General features: G+C 42.3%; 1 protein-coding gene across 1 annotated transcript in view; it reads right to left on the bottom strand.

Moving 5' to 3' along the window:
• PALM2AKAP2 (PALM2 and AKAP2 fusion) overlaps nucleotides 1-11,563 on the bottom strand; it is a 146,389-nt gene extending 134,826 nt beyond the window's left edge. The window contains exon 1 of the mRNA XM_050913245.1: nucleotides 10,870-11,563. Within this exon, the coding sequence (XP_050769202.1) occupies nucleotides 10,870-11,563 (694 nt within the window). The remainder of the gene's footprint in view (nucleotides 1-10,869) is intronic.
• Nucleotides 11,564-20,426: the final 8,863 nt, after the last annotated feature.

Genomic DNA, 20,426 nt, shown 5'->3' with positions numbered 1-20,426 from the left:
CCCATGAGGCAGGGTACTGCTAATTATCCTAAATTACAGAAGTAAAACGTGAAAAAAATTGGACCCACAGAGGTATTTAGGTACCTACACTTCCCATCTAAATCAAGGGGATAACGTTGTCTCTACATACCTTTGTAGATCTGGAGATGAGGGACTTTTTGTGAGGTCATGCTGAACCACGTGGAGCAGCAGCAATTGGAAATGATGTTTCCCAGGACCTGGACCAGCATCTTTATTAGTGCTCAGTGAGTCCAGAGAGCTTGCTTACTTACACTGGGAGGAACTGCTGTGTACAAAAGACAGGAGCCAATTCCCTTCTTTCTGAGGCAACTGAGTCCCTAGGTTTGCAGGCCAGTGTCTACGCAGCAACCCAACTCCTCCCTACCCCTGATTTGGAGCAACCCAATCTCTCTCTCTGCCAGCTAATTATTCCCTCTATTCTTTTTTGGGTTATATGCTGGGAATTTCCCTCCTCCAAGTCTGACATAGCAAACTCTACTTCTATGCACGTATCTCCTTCCTTGTGTCATCGGAGAAGGTGGTTGCTCTCAACTATACACTTGTGACAATGAAGCAGGTAGTTTTTCTATATCACAGGTAAATGTGGATGACATTTTGCACAGCTGTGCCATATTCTGTCGTTTTGTAAACTCCTTTAGGGACCAGGCTGTGTTTCCCCCAAGAGCAGTTACAGAGGATTCATATGGGACTGTGCACAGTGGAATGGACACCTGAGCAGACATTTTGCAGCAGATGGGGAATGCAAATGGAGGTCTTGGGACAGCAAAAATTGTTATTAATTTCTTGTCCCTTTTATATTATTCATTCCTACAATTATTAGCCTTAGAGGTTTCATCCTGTAACCTCAAAAATATCATAGTGTGAAGCAAGAAGCGTTGCTGAGTTGGTATGAGTTTTGAGGGATCAAGGGCAGGTTGCGAGGGTCCTGTGGGAAAGCAAGGGGCTGTCTGAAAATGAGCTATTCCACTTCTACCCCCCGACAAACTACTGAAACACCTTGAGTATTGAACTTTCAGAGTAAGCACCTATCTTCCTTCTGTGACCAGAATGATACAGAACTATTAACATAAAGGAAAAAGACCAAAAGCCTGAGAGGGCTGGCCTCCCACATGCTGAATACGCCCTTACTCTACTAAAATAGTCATTGACCTCCAGGGAACCACTCCAGAAGAGTTTCAGGGGAGTGCCACACTATCTCACCGGCTGCTAAGCATTTTCTTTCTTCCTACATGCTATGAGGGTGGGAAAAAAGAGGAAAAAAAAAAAAAAATCAAAATTTCACTTTTTTCCTAGAGATTTAAAAAGGGGAAATGCACGGAAATATTTTGTTTCTGAAACTTTAGTAAAACAGCAATATCAAAATTGTCTAGTCTGGTTTTGCTGTTTTCTTGGATGACTCAGTTTTGTGCAGCGGAGGAGTTTTCAGCTGAAAACCTTCTTATGGCTATACGACTAAATGAGGTGGAATGAAAATAAGAGTATGTCACAGGCCATAGTATGCACCAACAAACGGAATATGTACCTGATGTGTCCAAGTGTCCAAGCACTAAATTAGTCGCACATGATAATGCCCTTGTGATTTCATGGTCTTCACACAGACACTTCTGCTAACTCAGGGTCATGATACTTCCTTTTGCCCTGTTAACACACCTACAGAATTAGGAAGGTCTTCGCAAAGCCAAAGAAATTTGAATAGTTATGATCACTTCTCTCAGCTGAATCAATTCTAGTCCTTTGGTGACAGAAACATACCAGTTCTCCTGTCATTCACAGAGTCTTCTAGGACAGACAAAATTGACTTTCTGTCACTCAAACACAAGTAGAAAAAAAATGACTTGAAGCCCCACCTAATGCAAAACTTTCAGGACTAAATTATAAAGCAGCAAAGCAGGGCACATGGCCATTTTCCCTTCTGTGACACTAAAAAGTACCATATTGCAAAGGCTCAGATACGTATGCGTGTGTGCGTATACATTTATCTGTATGGCTACTGGGTGAAAGGAGCAGAGGGAGGGTACTTATGTAGCAATGGGCAATTTGTAGTGAGTTTCTTAAGTAAGTGGCTGAGTTTAAGTTGAATTTTTAAATTTCTGAGAAAGAGGCTTATGATGCCTGGCTACATTACCCATCCTGTCGCTGTTCTAAGCTCAGGTAAATATAACATCTTGGAAAAAACTACATGAGGGTTTTTTCTTTTTTTCCCTACAAGTCAGACTAAGGCAAGCTTCTTCCAGTCCTGAAATACAGAGGATACTGTCTGTGATAAGTCCTGGAAGAAAACTGCACACTGTTTATTTTGGCAGTCCTTAAATTCTTTAGTGATTATTTCTGGGGAATTATATATGCTGTATGGAATACTTTCTTCAGTTAGGAAATAAGTTAACCCAGGTCATACTGCCTTGCTGACCAAAGCCAATCCTTTATCTTCTGCAAATATGAAAAGATGCCATGTGATCCTAGAGCAACAGGGTCCGCAGTATGCTTGGCAAAGTATCACATGAGAAGGAAAGGGAAAAGAGAAATGAGACAGTAACAGGTACGATGAATTAATATGTGTTGAAGCATCTAATAAAAATAACAGTCAGAGCAGCAGGGCACAGCAGCGGAGGAAAGGAAAAAAAAACCCAACTATGGAGTTAGTACTTTAATTCTTTTAGTGAGAGAGGCAGCTCCAGTGCGGTACGTCCTTGAGATCACAGAACATCTTGAAGAGTGGTAGTTAGAGAGAAACACAGTAAAAAGACACAGAAATAGGCGCAGTGAAAAGGCAGATTTATTTACTAGTAATACTGTACAGAGAAAAAAAAAAGAGAGAAGCCACAGTTACAGCATGGCTGTTGCTGGCAGTGTTCTTGGTTTTTTATTTTTGTTTTTTTGTACTCATTTTTTTAATCTGAAGAAAAAAACGTAACAGTCAAAAAAGTACACTTCAGGTTACAAAGTACAGCAGCTATCCCCAGCAATTCTAATCCAGTGTTAGCACAGCAGTTTTTCCCCAACAAAATGGGATTTTATTTACATTAGCTCACAAAGAAAGTGGGAGACTAAAGCTTAAAAAAAATCTCAACCACAACCTACATTCACCATAAAAGCTGCATTTTACACAACATTTTCTTGAACCCCTATAGTCATTCTTCACCTATGGAGTGAACGTAGTCAGGAGGGGCAGGAAACCTTCAGAAATGTGTTCTTTGCTTTTGTCCTGACCTGCTCTTGCTTGGCTACCTTTGCTGCGCTCAGATTCAGTGACCACTGGAAAAGCAAAAAGCTTTCAAATGGATTCACCTCCTGTATCTGCCCCTGAGCAGTGCCTACATCCATACTTGCAAAATAACAGGGACAAAATTTGAGCCTATCATCAGTAAAGCACCTTAATCACAGATACGGGACGATCTTAACATATCCTCAAGGCTATCCCTAACCAGCACAGTGCTTAAGTATGTGTTACACTTCAAGCAAGTGCTTAAGATTGGTGGAGCTGAAGTGCTGCGTTCAATTGGGACTTTATACAGTTGCACAAAACCTTCTTTATTTTTGAGTTTGCCTCTCTCTGACCAGCACATTATCTTGGAGGGATACCAGTAGCTTCTTGGCAGCTAATTTTACTGAGAATGCCTTTGCATGCTGGATCAGTCTGTGGGGAAGTTCACATTTTCTCCTGGCTCCTTTACCCTGCCAACAGCAACCTGACAATTAGGGGGTGGCTTGCCTTCTGCTCCTGTAAGTGGCTTCTGGATGCTGATACTTTATGCACTTGGGCATATTTAGCTCATATGGGCTTGGGGGCTTAGTGCGTTCCCACAGGAATGGGAAGAGACAGCAGATTTACCTAAATAGTAAGATTTTAGTGGAACCCACTGTTTGGGCAACCCATGGGATGCCAGATGGACAGGGAGAGTGCTCCTCTAGTATCAAATCTGCCCTAGGAATCTAGGAAAATGCAGGAAGATGTCCAAACGCTGAGGACGAGATACTGTCATTTCTTTTTACTTGGGACTCACGCCAACAGGCCCGAGGTGAGGTTTTTAACTCCAGTCTCTCTTTTCTTCCCTCTATCTTTGCTCATAGGAGGCCACAAAAAGGGAAGCAGAGAGAGGGGGAAAAAAGGAGCAGCTGAGCAATAGTGTCCAGAATGAGAGCAAGTACAGAGACAGGGGATAGGCAAAGTCTGGAACAGAGGTGTGCAGAGGAAAAATTTTGGAAGAAAAACTTACACTGCCTCTTTTATGTTGTGTTTGTGTGCGGGTATGAAATTCACCCCCACCCTCTTCAGGCACCGGGCATTTTTAGAGTTCCTGGAGGGTGTTTGTCTACTTTCAAACACGGTCAGCAAGGAGGCCATGCTCTAAACCCCTTTCTGCAGAAAAGTGCACCAGTTTCACAACACCATTTAAAAATCTATCTAATTAAAGGAATGAGAAGACACAGTTAAAGCAGCATAAGCTTTGCTTGTAGCATATTATTTAAAGACCAGACCCTATAAGCATTTGTGCATGTGGTTAAATTTCACTTGTCTGGGTCATCCTGTTAAACTAAAACAGGCTACTTGGGTGCTTAATTTTATGCTTATGGGCAAGTCTTTAGGTCTTACAGACCTACTGAATAGATATGCAAGGTCTAAATTCAGGTATGAATCACTAACATACCAATGCAAGTTAAAAATGTACAAATATACCCAAACTGGTGGATTTGAGTTACTTAGCTAATTTTAAAATTTAATTAAGGTGGGTTTTTTTCAATTTCTAAAGTAGATTAACTCTTAAAACAACCCCCTAAATCCTCCTTTGAGAAGAATTTGGGAAACAATTGCAGGAAAGCTTTGCAATACAATAACAGCAAAAACCCTCAAAATAAGAGAAGCTTTTGCAAACTGGAGGAAGGGGCTCAGAATTCTTCACAAGTTTGCCCTTAAAAGAAGTGGTCTATTCTTAATCCCCTGAACAGCCTAAGTGGAAACACTACAGGAAAAAAGCTATAGATTTTGCAAGACTCTTTGAACCCATGAGGAAAAGGCTCAGTTTTATAATGCTTTGATTTTAATTACAAGTGGGACATTTTTAAGAACTTCATGCACCCTTGTCACTATTTACAAGCTAAGTTATTATTATAAGTTTATATTACAAGTTGGATTTATATTCTCTTTGGACTAGATGACAATCCATTTATATTCTAACCTTAATAAATTCAACCATTTTATACAACTTACTCTTTTACATACAAAAATTACAGTCCACATTTTTGTTGGATATTGTCATAGCCTGCGACCTCTGATTAAGCTCAGAACTAAAGTTTATTCTTGCTCCCCAGAAGGCTCATGAAACATAATCTGAGCAAATCCTAAACTTTCTAATAGACAGAGGGAACTGGTTGAAACTGGGTGAATTTAGAAAAAATAAAGACGCCACGTCTCAGCCTGTGGGAAAATCCTCTACTTTGTCTAAATGATTTTGTTCTACTCTTTCCAGTGGCACCATCTCTTACATTTTGAAATCTAATGTTGGATAAAGTATGACAAAGTGAAAAAACATATAGTTCTCCTATTTAGCCATACCTCTCTACTGAAAGTAGGTAGCTCTTGCCTACCATGTTGGCTTTCTAGATAAAGAAGTTTGTCTAGCTATAGAAAGCATAGGCCCACCTTTTTCTGTGAAATAAATTTACTTGTTTAGCTGTGTTCATAGCAGGTATATTGGATTCTACTCTTCTAACTTTACTCTGTAAAAAGTGTTGTGATCCTGCTTCCTGGAGAAAATTGTGGTTAGGTCTACAAAAGATCCCAAGAAGCTGGGCATTGTCATAAACATATGAAAAAGTTCAAAGGCTCAATGTCATGGGAAGGATGATATTCAGAAACTCAGTCCCCATTTAGGGTTTGTATCTCATTACAAAAATATTTATTCCTTAAAAAAATACACAAATGTAAAATACTACGTTTTCTATTATATCCCCACTTACTTTCCAAGTATGCCATTTGGATGTTGGACTGAATCAAAAGGTAGAACACCTTTTATTTCTCTAGCAACTCTGTATGCTATCTTTCTGCTCCGATTAATTTGTTTTATCTCTATGGTTTTAATCAGTAGTGAACTTAGGTAGAACAGCAGGGGACTAACATATTAGCTGTCAGGAAAGTCCCACTTAATATTTGCTCATGAATACCACTGCCATGGTAGCAATGCTGACTCGGGACCTGATCCAACCGGATGCTAAGCACCATTTTGTTTTGTGTTTTTCTCAGCAGGAGTAGAAATGCTCAGAGTTAGCCTCTAGGATTACACCATCCTGGGCAAACTCAGCACTGCATAAAATCGGTACAGGTACACAAATAACACCCAAACTACACCCTGTGTTAATCATTCATGCCCTGATCTTGCAGACACCTACACACATTCCTCCTGTGAGTAGTCCTGTTGACTGAAATAGGTCTACACACAGCAGAATTAGGTGTATGCATTTTTGTTTGCAGGGCTGAGGTCTCCTATTGCACTGGTAGAGGTATGCTTCATGGAGAAGGGCTTGTGCACACTTCTCTTGCTGGGGATTAAAAGATAATGTTGTGTTTATACAGCTTTGGAATACAGCCTGCACTTTTTGGAAAAAAATAAGGAAAATAAAGATACAAAAAGAAGAAGGAAACCCAAGAGTGCAAAGGCAAACTGTCAAATGGCACATCATACCTACTTTGTCATTCATTTAGATAACATCACAAAGGCAGACCAGAGGAGTTCTGTAAACATATACCATACAGTACATCAGCCACGGGAAATTAAAAAAAGAAAACAACCCTGTAATTCTTTTCTTTCTGTATTGATATTCTTGTAATTGAAAGAGATTGCCTAGCCACTAATCATAATGCTGTGTTTTTTGATTTGTATTTTTCTTCTGTTAAAAAAAAAGAAAGAATGGAAGTAAAATGCAGTGGTTTGCAAAAGAAAGAGTCCCTGAATGCAAACGAGGGACAACATGGAAAGTGGGTTCATAGAAACTTAGAAAATACAAAATATAAAAAAGTTTCATAGGTTACTTTTTGCCAGTCTAGGAAAAGATACACTGAAAAGAGGTTTTTTTTTTGTTTTTCTTACAAAAGTTAAGGCGAGCAGTTTGTTGTGGCAAAATGCTATCACTGAACCAGTTTCTGACTCTACTTTTTCATATCCCCTCATGCTGAAATTGAAAATGTACATGTGATGGCATAAGTTAAACAGACAGGGAGTTTGCTTAAAACAATACAAAAAAACCCTCCCATAATGATCCTTACAAAAATCTCTCTCTGCTTGACCGTAGAGCGGACTTCTTCCTTCGCGCCTGATTGTGCATGAATTTCCACAGGCAGCTTCCTATCCGAGGGCGAGGGGAAAACGGACCCCTTCGAAGCCCAAAGCAGCCCTGGAAAACCGGTTTACATTCATCAGCCTAGGCTAATGCATCTGAATTCCCCTGTAACTTGGCTGCAGGCTAATGGCTAGAAGGGACAAGCCAACGTTCAGGCATGGCTGCTGCCCTTGTGGAGGAGGATGATTGGAGTAAGCGTGTTTCAGCCGACGTAGCTAAGGCCCTCCGAGTTCAGACCGATTTGCTCCCGCTTCGCGTTTTTCCTGACCTCAGACGTGGAACTGCCTTTGACCCGTAAAGACAAACCCTGTGCAGACAAACCTTTAGCTTTTCTGTATCTATCGGGGCCCATTAACCATGGAGTTCGTATGAACACATAAAAAACACTGGCCTTCCTAGGCACTCAATGTTAGCTACAAGTACTGAGCAGTAGGTATTTGGCAGGTTTAAGGTTTAAGGCTTGTGCTCTACTTCTAACCACTAAAGGGCCACTTCTGGACTCTTGCGTGCCACCACCTCCCTGCCATGTTGTGCCTCAGATGGTGCAGTGGTCTCAGACATGCTCTGGTCCCAGCCTCAGCAAGCATCTCCCAAAGCTGGCTGCTGAGGGAGTCATCCCCAAAATGCTGAGTCTGTGCTGAACCAGAAGGTCATCTGACAGGGGAGCACGTGGCTGAAGAGATGCATGGACAGGGAGGGTTAGGGTAAAGACGACACTCCAAATTTCCCGAGCAGAAGGCTTTGGGAAAAAATGTCCATAGGGGAGAGGAGCAGCAGGGGGAAAAAGATCGGGCTGGGAAGACACCGGGAAGCCAGGGTGGCCATGAAGGCGGCATCACACCCGGAGAGGAAAGGGTGGTGAGCAACGAGATGACTGGCCAGGCCAGGGGGAGATGGCTGGAAGATTTGTTTTTGAGTGTTACTAGTGAGGTGAACAGGCCCCGGAGTGAGAGAACTATTGCAAAGCACGCCTGGCTCCCGTGGCGCTTACGGGGTAGGGGTGAGACGGAAAGGGCTTCACCCTTTGTGTTGCAGTGCTTTGGGGTCCCAAACGTGCCTGTGGACAGCCTCGCCAGGCCACCCTGGGGTTGAAAACTCAGGGTCTCGTTTTAAGCAATCTTGAGAATTGTAAATGCTTAGCGTTTCTGGGAAAAAGAAAAAAACCCACACAACCCAACCAAACAAAACCAAAACACAGGTTGCTAGTTTCCAACAAACAGCCACCAGACCTATTGTTGCAACACGGGGCTCTGCGGCCGTTCCCCTCTTTGAAAAATCTTAATCACCTAAGCCTGAGTCAAGCGATGATGTGCAGAGCTTCTGTGGGTGAGTTTGGTCCTCCTCCCATCCAAAAGCCCCCAGGGGAGGTGGAGGGAGCATACGGAAGTCTATTAAATCTGGCCACTGCAGCAGATACGGAGGCCAGCAAAATTTCTGCAGGTGTCATACAGATGTGGCTGTCTTTTCCTACTCTCTGCTTGCCTTTTTTTTTCCTGTCACCTGGGCAGTGGTGAGAAGTTACATTGACCAGCTCCATACTGATGGCTGAGTGACCTAACCTTTTGCAGTTTTTTTATGTGTATGTTTTTATTGTGCCTTATATTACCACCACTGTGAACAAGTGTCTTTTTTACTGGCACAGAAAGAAAAGAGTACAGAGCAAGAACTCTGTTTAATCGGATGCTCTGAACTAACAATGCAGTAAAAGCACCATCCAAGAAAGAACAGAAATATCATAGGAGCCACCTCAGACTGAAAAGAGGCTTTTTGTTGTTTTCTTTCTTTCTTTTTTTTTTTTTTTTTTTACTTTTTTGTTTTTCAGTTGCTGTTATTGATTTTTAAAGTCTGATAGTTTCAAAGACACTTCAGAATAATCTTCGGTACTTTTTAACACTATCAGAAAATATAAATCCTGATTTTTAATCTCACTTCTGTAGTTATAAATCCAGACTAGCTCCACTAGAGTGAGTGAAGCTACACTTAAGCAAAACTGGTGTGAGACAAGAATCAGGCTCATAATATCTTGCCATGAAAAAGCTGGCTGCTTTTTCATTGTAGTTAGAAGATCAAAGGACCAAGAAACAAAGAAACATCTACTGATTTTGGATGCCTTTGTCTTTTTACATTTTCACCTTGAATTGTTTTTAACAGGCCTGATTTTCAGAGGGCAGATGAAGAAAAGTTTACTGGAAATCAGGCCTCTTTGAAATGTCCCACACTGGAAAATGAAGCATCCAAAACCACCAGCAGTTTTTGAAAATGTTAGCCTTGTGGCTGTAGGATCTTCTCCCGAAACAGCTGCTCTGACAAAACTCCGATGGGCCTCCATGGAGTTTTACCTGGGTAAGCAGGGCAGGATCAGACCCATCACCTGTCATTACATAGGTGCACTGGAGGTACAGTCTATGAGAAATTACACTTCCCTAAGGATTACAAAATAAAATTCCGGCCCTGCCCCCATTCCCAGCACTGAGAATTTTGTCACTGAATCCAGTGGGAACAGGGTCAGACTGTGAGAGAAGTTCATTTATATTCTAAGGAAACAGAAAGCAACATCTCTCATCTACTGGAGTTCAGCAGGAAAACTTCATGTATAAACATTGGCAGAGTTACTGAAAGGCAAATAATTAGATCAGTGACTCCATTTCAGTTGGTGTGACAGCTGCATCTTTTTCATGTCAAGTTAATTTCAACTGTAATTTGGGGAGATGAAGTACACGTACAATACTGTAATCTGGAAGATTTATATAAGGCAAAATCATCATTCATACATTTTCTAGAAAGAATAATTAAGGTCCACTTTTGGTATCACCAATAAGCAGAAATGGCTGATGGGTTTTTCTGACACCGCAAACTAAGTTGGAAAGTTACTATAAAACAAAACTATGCAAACTTTTTGGGAAAGACTTGTCTGAGTTTTAGCAAATTAAAACAGTAAAATGATCTAAGCCTTCCCCCAAGAAATAAAAAAGGGGATCTATAAAATAATGTTTAAAGGTGATTTTTCTTAAAAAAGAGAAGCAACATTTTTTTAAGGCTCTGATATATCTGGCTGCTGTGAAAATCAGACTCCCACAAAATCCTAGGAATCTGATCAAGCCTGCCAGATACCCAAAGAAAAATGTAAAAAGTGTTTTCATTATATATATAATATATATATAAAAATCAAATAAATATGAAGACATTTGTTCCATTTCCCATTTATCTCTCACTCTGCAATATTAAGGAAAAAAAAGACCCAACAAAAAAAAGAAGCAAAAAACCCCCCCAACCCCCCCACAAACCCCAAATAGTACGTCTGATGGGAAAATAACCATGTGTTCCTCTTCCTGAAGAACTAGAAAGCAAAGCAACCCAACTGCAAGGCAATGGAGGCATTCACTTCCAGTTCACAGTATTGCAGTTAGAAGTACAATGAGGTCTAGGTAAGTGATGGAGCAGGAGCTGCCCGGAGCAGGGAAGGAGGAGGTGTTCACATGACAATACAGCATTGACAGCGCTTTTTCTTTTGTGTACCTGGGGCAGCTTCCAAGGGCAGGCTCTCTTCCTTCCCCTCGGGAGAGGAGGGCTCTGTCGTGTCCGACAGGGGCCTGCCAGAGACCAGCTCAGCGGCGTTCCCGTCCATGGTGGAGACGTCCGTCACTGTCTTCTCCCGCAACGACTTCTCGTCGTCTTCATCGATCAGGACCAGCTCTGCCTTGATGGTCTCATCATAGCCCAGCACTTTCTTCGTCTCCTCTTCGTCATCGATGTTCTGGTAGCCCATAAATATCATTGTCACTGGCTGATCTGTGCTGGCCTCCGGGGCTTCGCCACTGCAGGGTTTGTCTTGGGGCTGAGGGTTCACAGCATGCCCTTTGCTGGGTTTGTGTACCATTTCCAGCTTTGCCTCCTTGAAGAGCATTTGCTCCTTCATATTGCTAAGGTTTCCATCAGCTACTGCATTTCTGTCTGACACAGTCATTGTTTCATACCCTCCTTTTACACTTGATTGTCCAGCTTTTTGCATAAGTTCATCTACGTCCTTTGAGCTTAATTTATGTACTCCATTTTCTACCACTGTGCCACCAGAGTGAACCTCATAGACTACCTTGGTACCATCATCATAGACTTTGAATCCTCTTTGATGGGCCTCATCTGGGCCAACAGGTGAAGCAGAGACAATCTTGGTCTCTCCTGTCTGTTTGTCTTTCTCCACATTAATTTCCATGGTGCACAAAGCTTGAATGAAAACAAGAGAGGAAGTGCATGTTACAACAAAAAAAGCCAGTGAATGGTTAATTGCCAAACAGACAAAGAAAACTATGGTGCCCCTTTTCCTACCTCCTGCTTCTAAAGGGCCAAGCGTTCTACGTTAGAGGTGGGACGCAACGCTGTGGACAGAGATAGTTACTACACTACAGCTTTTTATGCAGCTGGAGGCTAGGCATACCTGTGGCAAACAGGACCTAGTCTTCCAGCTGACGCCGCGTGGAGCTGTCTCTGATCAATTAGAAGTGCCAAGAGCACTTGGGTTAGGTGTAATTTAGACAAAGGGAGGTGACAGCATGCAGGTTGCCCTCAACCTTTCCATTCTGAACTTGCCTCAAAATTCAGAGAGAAACTCATCTCCAGGAACCTCTCTACTCTCTTTTCCTTCTCTGCCATCAAACTGTCAATTAGCTGGTAACAAGTTTTGTTTGCTGCAAGTAACACCCAGGCTGTTTTATTATCAACACTTGTTCTTGCTTAACTCTTCCATCCGTAGCATTCAAAACATTTTAGAGAGGTGAAGAAACATTGTTTACCCCTGTTCTACAGGTGGGAAAACAAAATCACACAGGAATGGGATAATTTCTCCCGCAGATGCGTGGCAGGGCAGGTCTCTCAGCTTCCACACCAAGGCATCGACAGTGACCTCTGCTTGCAGGTTAAGAGAATGTACAAAATGGTCAAGAAGTGCTCCCTTGTTTATTTGAATTAGGCCCTAAGTACCATTGCCAAAGTTGAAGAAAAGAGTAATAATGAACTGATTTTCAAAGCATCATGAAACAACAGGTAAAAACATGCGTGTGAGGGACGCTGCTTTAGAATAGCAAAGAGGCTTTTCCAGCAGTTAAGAAGGACGCAGTAACAAGATGAAAATTGTAGAGACCACACAGTAGGAACAGACAGGCAGTCTGCGCTGCTCTAACACCCATTTTGAGATACGATGACATCTCACTAGACAGCTTTTCAAAGAAAAATTTGCAAAGGTCTCACAGATTTTCCAGAAGTGGTCATCTGTTTAAGCATTCCTTGTATGCAGATGAAGACATTTTGGCTCCTGGACAGACATCCACAGACACTTAATTACAAATTACCACAGGCAGTGACAAGTGTTTGTGAAACTTACAGTGACCATTTCCACCAATGAACTTCAATGGTATAATCATGGTTTGTCTTACCTTGGGACACCACAAACTGATGTGTTGGCTTTTTTTCCTGACTTATTTTCAAGTGAGTACAGAATATCCTTGCCCCAAGAACCAATGTAGCTTGGTATGCTTGTATTTAAAAAATCATTAATATAAAAAATTACTCTTGCTTTAATATATTCCCTCAGTCATCTTACTCACACACAGTAGAATTTTTTTTTCTGTATTCTTAAAGCAAAGCATTTCATCAGCAACAGGAAGTTTATCATGGTGTGCATCACAACCCCCCCTATAGCTCTAGACAGAAAATTCGTGTATGGCTGAGTGGGTGCATGCTGGCCCCCTCGAGGTGGTCTCCTCTGGCCCCCGGGAGTGCAGTCTGGTAGGCTGCCCAGCCAAATGGGGGGTCTGGCCATCTATGTGCTGTGTGCATCTGCTCAGACCTCGGTCAGCCCTGGCAGGGCTGGTTAGGTCAAGTGCAACACCACACAAACACCTGCGTGGAGCTGGAGGATGGAGGTGCCGGTGGGCGAAGGAGCATTGCTACCTCTGGGAGCGAGGTGTTGCTGAAGGCTGGAGTGGGCTGCAGAAGCAGGGATCTCACCTTGGCCATTGCAAGCTAGGGGAATATCCCTAAAGACTGTGTTTTACCACTGCTTTGGGAGGTTTATGGACTAGCTGTGTCCATAGCTGTCATGACCCTGAGCACAGGATGCCCATTTTCACAATGAAGTAGGCATATCGGTTTTCTGATCTCCCTCCCTGTGCTGGAGTTTTCATGCCTGGCTATCCCACAGCAGCCCGAGCAGCCAGGAGGAGGCTGCGGGGGCGAGAGCTGGGCTCTGCTCCGAGGTGTGTAGCAAGAGACTGAGGGGCAGCCGGCATGGACTGAGACAGGGGAGATTTAGGCTGGAAATAAGGAAAAACACTGTCGCCCCAGGGCTGGTGGCAATTAAGCCCTGAAGCAGGTTCCTCTGAGGAGCTGTGGCAGACTGCACCATGGTGCAGCTCAGAGAGCAGCTGGCATGGATCACTTGCTCAGAACCGTCCCAGTCCAGGAGCTGGTGGGCAAGTGCCCTTCAAGTCTCATGCAAGTACCTCTTCCCTGAAGCCTTTAATCCAACTTACAGAGGTAATGAAACAAAAAGATGCAGGTGCCGCCACTAACACTCTGGAATTTGCTCCCTTCTAGGTGCAGTTTCTTGAGTGGAGGTGAGGGGGAGGAGGAAAGGAAGAGGAATTTTGTTTATTGGCTTGGGCCCGGGGCCTTCGGTGAGTGGGCTCTGAACATCATTTGACCTCGCCAGGGCTGCTCAGGCAGATATTGTTCAACAACTTCCAGTATTATAGAGTTAAAAACAGAGGTTTGCTAGCCTATGGTGAAGATGCTAAAACTGACACACTGGCAGGTTTTTGAGTGGCAGCCAGCTGAACTGAAGCAAAGATGAACTATGAGGGAGCTACAGCACGTCCAGAAAATCATCTCTGATGGGCAGAAGTTCCTGAGCACCACAGCCTTGCAGAGAGGGCACCACTGGCCCACCAACTGGCCATGTGCTACCTTCTTGGTAAGAAGCAGCATCCTGAGCTCACCTGGAGCTCCTGTGCTTCTCCTTTTCTTTAAAAAATAAAAATATTATCTGGGGCATGACTTTTCAGTAAAGGCTGCTGATTTTCCTGTGAAATAGTTGAGTGCCATGTTATTGCACACATTTTTAGTGCAGAAGAGGGTGTAATCTGCCAGACCCTCCCTGTTTTGATGAACAATTTCACTCAGTAGTATGCCTTAAAAGAAGGCTTGTAGAGTGGGCCTGAATTCAGAAGCAGATAGGGAAAATCTGATAGTTAAATCACATGGAGCTGGCCATATTTAAGAAAAGTTGTAAGATACATCTTTTTATCTATGGTATGGAGTAATGATAAGTAACAACGTCTTACTTTGGGCAACAAGTTCTAGCACTGCTTGGAAGACTCTGTCCTACTGGCTGATCTGATCTAGAAAGTTAACAGACATGGTCCTTGTGTGTTTTATGTTTGGCTAATTTGCTTAAGCATTTGCCACTGTCAACATTTTCTTTTCATTTCTTCAACCGTGATTTCAGCAGCAGTGTTTTTAGATATTGGCATAACATGCAGTTTATGACCTGCCCCAGGGATCACATTAAAGTTACTTGGGCAAGTAAATGCATAAACATACATGAGTTTCTTAGAAAGCTGTTCACTAGTGAAATGCATTGCCATGGGAGAAGTGAATAAGAGAACCTGCTTATCTGCATGTACGCATAATGTTTGTTCTCTGCAGGAAAACCTAGCAGCCCAGATTGTCAAAGTCAACTAATGTTGATTTCTAAAATGTCTTTATTTAACCAGAGCTTATTTACTGCAAAATGTGCTCTATTAATACAATACAAAACTATCTGACAATAGAGTTGAAACTGAAAGCAGTACTTAAAGATGACAGCCTGTATTCACAAGTACAAGTTTTCTGCACAAGCTTAATTACAGTGTAACATGATGTAGTGCTTCACGACAACAAGATCCCAACGTGCAAACAAAAGGATCTGGCTTCTGCCTATTGTGTAGATTCAGAGGCTGTTCCTTAAAAAAAAAAATCTTAATAGACTTTGAGCTTGTTTTAAGATGGATGCTTACAGTCTACCTTTGAGCACATATGCTGTTGCCTTTTCTTTAACCTACTGCACACACATGATACTCTTATCAAGGACTACATGAACAAGGCTTCTGGGTCATCCCAAGAATGAAAGCAATTATTTTTTTTTTGGTGTTGACAAAATGGCACAAAACACACAGGGAAAAGCTTGCTTTTAAGACAGATCAGGGTAAGCACTGGTGGAAGGGAGGCTTTTGGAATGGCTTGCAACAGGACTTCAAACAAAATGACATATCCCATAGCTGTATACAGTGTCTTAGCTGCAGACATTGCTTTGCTATGCTTGTTAACCCGTTCTTCAAGTAAGCCACCTTTCATTCCCACTCCTTGGGACACCTCTTAAGTAGCCAGCAGCAATTTGGTCTTGAGATAGGGAATACATTGTTTAGAAAAGAAGGATCTTGAAAATAAGAAAAACATACAGCTTTTAACAATCATGTTGTTACATTTAAGACACATACTCAATCTGAAAAGTAAGTGTTAGAAAATTGTCTGTATGACTCCAAGCACAAAACATGCCATAATTCTCCCCACCTTTTCCCCAGGAAGAAAGAATGGCATACAAATAAGTATAAAATGCCATAAATGTTTGAAGCACTTACGGGGTCTTGTGAGTGCCTCTCTGTCTCACTCATCTTAATGGGAGTTGCATGGGTACAACGGAGGAGACAAAACCTTGGCCTAGATACCATGTATTTGTATCAGCAGAGATGGAAAGAACTGAATGTTTCTATGTCAAAAAACTGGACGCATTTCCTATGCTACTTGTAGGTAGTTCAACTACATTGTTTTGAGAGTACTCATTGCTGCTAAAAAAGCCTTGACTTATTTACAAAATACAAATCAAGTGGCATTTCCTGGCATTTAAATGATATCGGGACACCAGACCCATTAAGGTAATACAACAAAAAAAGTTCATGGCTACTGGACTGGTATTATAATACTTTGTTCCTTGAGACTTACCAGCTACTCTGCTTGCTCCGTCCCACCCAGGAACTGGCTCTGCTGTTCGTGAATAGAGGGTTGGGAGTTCAGGGATCTGGGAGTAAATGTAATTTACTGCATCTGGTGTCAGAGAACAGGAAACAGTTAGATTCGTGCTACAAGCCCCAGTGGCTTCATTGCTTAGACAGCAGAGTGTTGTCAGCCCTGACAATAGTCACTGGAGCTTTGTACTAGATAATTGGATCAAAGCAAACAAAGTGCAAAGTCACTGTCGTGTGATTGGTGTTCAATAGACTAGCTGAGGCAGGAGGGAATGGGTCCAGATGACTCAAACCTTATGTCAGTTGAACACATAAAATTATTTGTCAGGGTGTTCTGGATTTATCAAGTCTGTGACCTTTAAAATGAGGGGGAGAGAGAGGGAAGGTAAGGAACAAACCTAACGTGATAGCCAGAATACATGACATTTCAAATAGAGAAATAAAAGCCTAAAAATGCTAGTGTTGACTGAATGGGATGAAAGGACAGCTCTTTTGCACTGGTTGTTTCCGATATTATTGAACCAGCATTTGGCTTTTTGTTCTTAAAGCTGAAATTAGGTAATAATGAAATCACGTATAGATACTGATAGGGTGCCTGTTGTGACCTTCAGTAGGTATTAAGTGCTGGCCAGTTCTGCCATCATTCATTAACAAACCCTGAACTAGCAGAAAGCTGTCTTAAAGGACTGACTTGTTTTACATTTGAGCTTATGGTCATTTAGCATAAGCTAAATATGTTCTTTAGAAGAGACATTAAAGAAATTTACAAATATTTACCAGAAGACATTTTGTGGCTGGGTTAAATATAACTAGATAGTGTATATTGTTCTGCTAGGATCCAGTGGCTGAGCTAAAAGCAGAGCTCAGAGGAGAGATGGGCAAATAACTGACTTACAGTTCAGGCATCAAACCAAAACGAAAAAGAAAAAAAACCATTAAAAAATGACATTCTTTCCTATCAACTGGAAATGTTTTCAGTTTTGTATGGAAATGGTTAAATTTCTGTTCAAACATAAGATCCTATCTGGTGTGAAACAGAGCATTCTTTTTCCTCCAAGGGTACTTTGCTGGTAAAATGTATAATTTAAGTTGTTGAGCCCTTGGTACGGCCTGGTCCATGTGTCAGGGTAGGAGGCAGAATCTGCCTTCCCTGGTGCCTCTTGTTGTTATAAGCAGGTGAGACAGGAAGACCAGCATAGACCATAAAAGTGAACTAGTGAAAGGAGAGAGAAAATGAAATGTCCTGTTGTAGACTGCTTGACTGTATCTGATGAAGGGAGATACTTTCACCACATTCCCTATGGGCTAACACCCATCCCAGAAAAAAACCCTACACCTGGTGGCATCCTCAGCAAAGACATCATGTACCACCTCTAATCCCAAAGTCTGCTCCTTGGCTGGAAAATTGGGCCTGGTATTAGTGAAATGGTTTTACCGCCTTAACAGCCTACAGTGGTTGCCAGTGCTGCTGGCTGCAGGAAGATACTAATCACAGTCCCCAGGACGACACTCCGTCCCTCCATGGAGCACTGTAGGTGACTCAGGTAAGGAGGTCTCCTTTCCCCTTTCCAGTGTCAGAGGGGGATGGCACAGAGGCACAGTGTGAATTCATTCCAGAAAGCCAGGAAGTTAGTATATAAGTTCAGTTTGTAACAGATGAATTTGAAAAAAAAACTCGGCCAGGGAAATATTATTTTATTTCATACTTCAGTGGACAAATGGCAGTCTTGGCAAATGGGCTTTTATATTTTCAATGCATACTGTTTCCTGAAAGTTTTCTATTTTTAGCAATAGACCCTAGGAGAAATAATTGTTTAGGACACAGCTGACTGAGTAATGGCCAGCAACAGCTGCTTTCTTTTGCAGAGTTTCTTGCCTCTGATGAGAAATTGGTACAATGCTTGGTGTTGTTATTCTGGGAAATATCACCAGCAAATGAGCAGGCCATTATTGGAAACAGAAGTAATTTCTCAGAAGAAAGAAGTGGAGACTGTGTTTCTGGGCCAGAATAAGAAGGCACTTTGTGTTCTGGAAATGGCAGAAATTTAGTAATTATTCACACCGTAGAGTGTACTGCTGGCACAGTAGTTTCAGTACACACTCATCCAGTGACTTGAGTGACAGACCTATCTGTCCACACGTGGGTGTAACCAATGCAGACTTGTGCTGCTTAACTAATCATCCTTACTTCTTTTGCAGCCCATGAGAATAAATAGGCACGGTTAGGGCACAGTTCTCATCCCAGGGCACTGCAGGAGGCAAAATCCTTTGCAAGTGTTTGTTTTTCCCCAGTGCCTATACAGGGAACTGAGCTAGCATCCTGGCAGCTAGCATCACTGACGTCTAGCAGTAAGCACGATCAGTTGTACAGCTTGATGGCGAAACTCTCACTTTGATGCTGTACATGTCTGCGGACCTTAGTAAGTTGGGGTTTTTTGCCTCCTGCGTTAGGAGACAATACCTAGGTAAGTGTTAGGTGTTGTTAATATTGACTCAGTTTAGAAACCTCTCTGGATGTTACTGAGAATAAAATATTAAAAAATTAGCTTCAGGACTCCTGCTAATCTCTCATTATTGTCCTGAGAAGGGAGTGCCAGGGTGGGGGGGTGGGGGTGGGATTCTCATGTACTTTCTTCTGAAGCAAGTGGTGGTGCCATGTGTCAGAAATGAGGTATTTGACTGGAAGAAGTTGGGGCTTGGTTGATTCTGTGAGTTCCTGTCTCTCCCCCCTCCCCGACAAAACGAACATACTCATTTCCCTTTATCTCACTGGCAACAAGGTCTGTTTCATTTAGCACCTTTAAAAAGGATATAAGAAATCAATTTTACAAGAAGCAGATGAGACACGAATTAGCATTTCTTTCACATGAGAAGTAATACAGAACATAAATTAAAGCATTTGAACTGGCTGCATTCAATATCTTCATTTCAACCTTTGATGAGTTATTAATATCTAAGGATGCCATAAAACATGTCCTGTGGCTTTTTGTACTGCTTACAACAAACTGTGTTTTAGGACTATGGCACTCTTCCATATTATCAGACAGACAAGTGCTTGGGAAAACATATGGGGCAAGATAATCCTTCAAGGGTGCTTACACAAAACTAAACCTTCAGAACTGCTCAGAATAGCTCCCACGCAGAGGCTTGTGGCCAAATGTCAGATAAGCTCATGTTCCAAGGGCTGGATTATCTTTAAAAAGTCTGACTACCACTAAAATTAGTGGCTCCCAGGGCAGGGCTGTTCCACCTGCAAAGCACTCTGTGGCTCCACGGGGCTACATCAGAGGGAACACAGATTACGACCCTCCCACCACATTTGTAAGAAAGACCACACATGGAGGTTTAAGCAGGAAGCTTTGCTAAAAGCTAAATAGCCTGGCTCTGACTTAGTGAATCATTTAAACTAATGAACTTAGGGGGTAGGGTCCACAGCTGACACCTGCATATCCATAAGCAACAGGGTGGATAAACACACCTACCAGAGCAGTAAGGAATGCTCCTCAGCCCTTTCCGAAGGCAAGAACCCTAAGTTCAGCCACCTCAAGTGCATGTATACCAATGTATGTAATCTGGGCAACAAGCTGGAGGAACTAGAACTCTGTGCTCAGTCTGAGAGATGTCATAGGAATCACAGAAACTTGGTGGGAAAACTCACATGGTGGGAAGACCACAATGGATGGCTACAAACACTTTCAGAAAGACAGGAAGGGAAGAAGAGGAGGTGGAGTTGCACTTTATATGAATCAGAAATTTGAGTGTATAGAGGAGAGCTCTGGAGACCATGCCAGTTTTATTGAATGAATGCCTTTGGATCAAGATTGGAGGGATCATCACCAAGGGGGATCTTATGTTAGGTATCTGTTACTGACCTCCCAATCAGGATGACAAAGCCGACAAAACCTTACTTCAGCTGCTTATGGAAGTCTTGGGCCAACAGAACCTGGTCCTCATGGGTGGCTTCAATTACTCAGACATTTGTCAGAAAAAAAAAAAACCAAACTGGTGTACAAGCCATCC

This window comes from Gymnogyps californianus, chromosome Z (assembly GCF_018139145.2).
Source record: "Gymnogyps californianus isolate 813 chromosome Z, ASM1813914v2, whole genome shotgun sequence".
Classification (NCBI taxonomy): Eukaryota; Metazoa; Chordata; class Aves; order Accipitriformes; family Cathartidae; genus Gymnogyps; species Gymnogyps californianus.
Note: the sequence above shows the minus strand (reverse complement) of the source record. Positions and strands in the feature narration are given on the sequence as shown.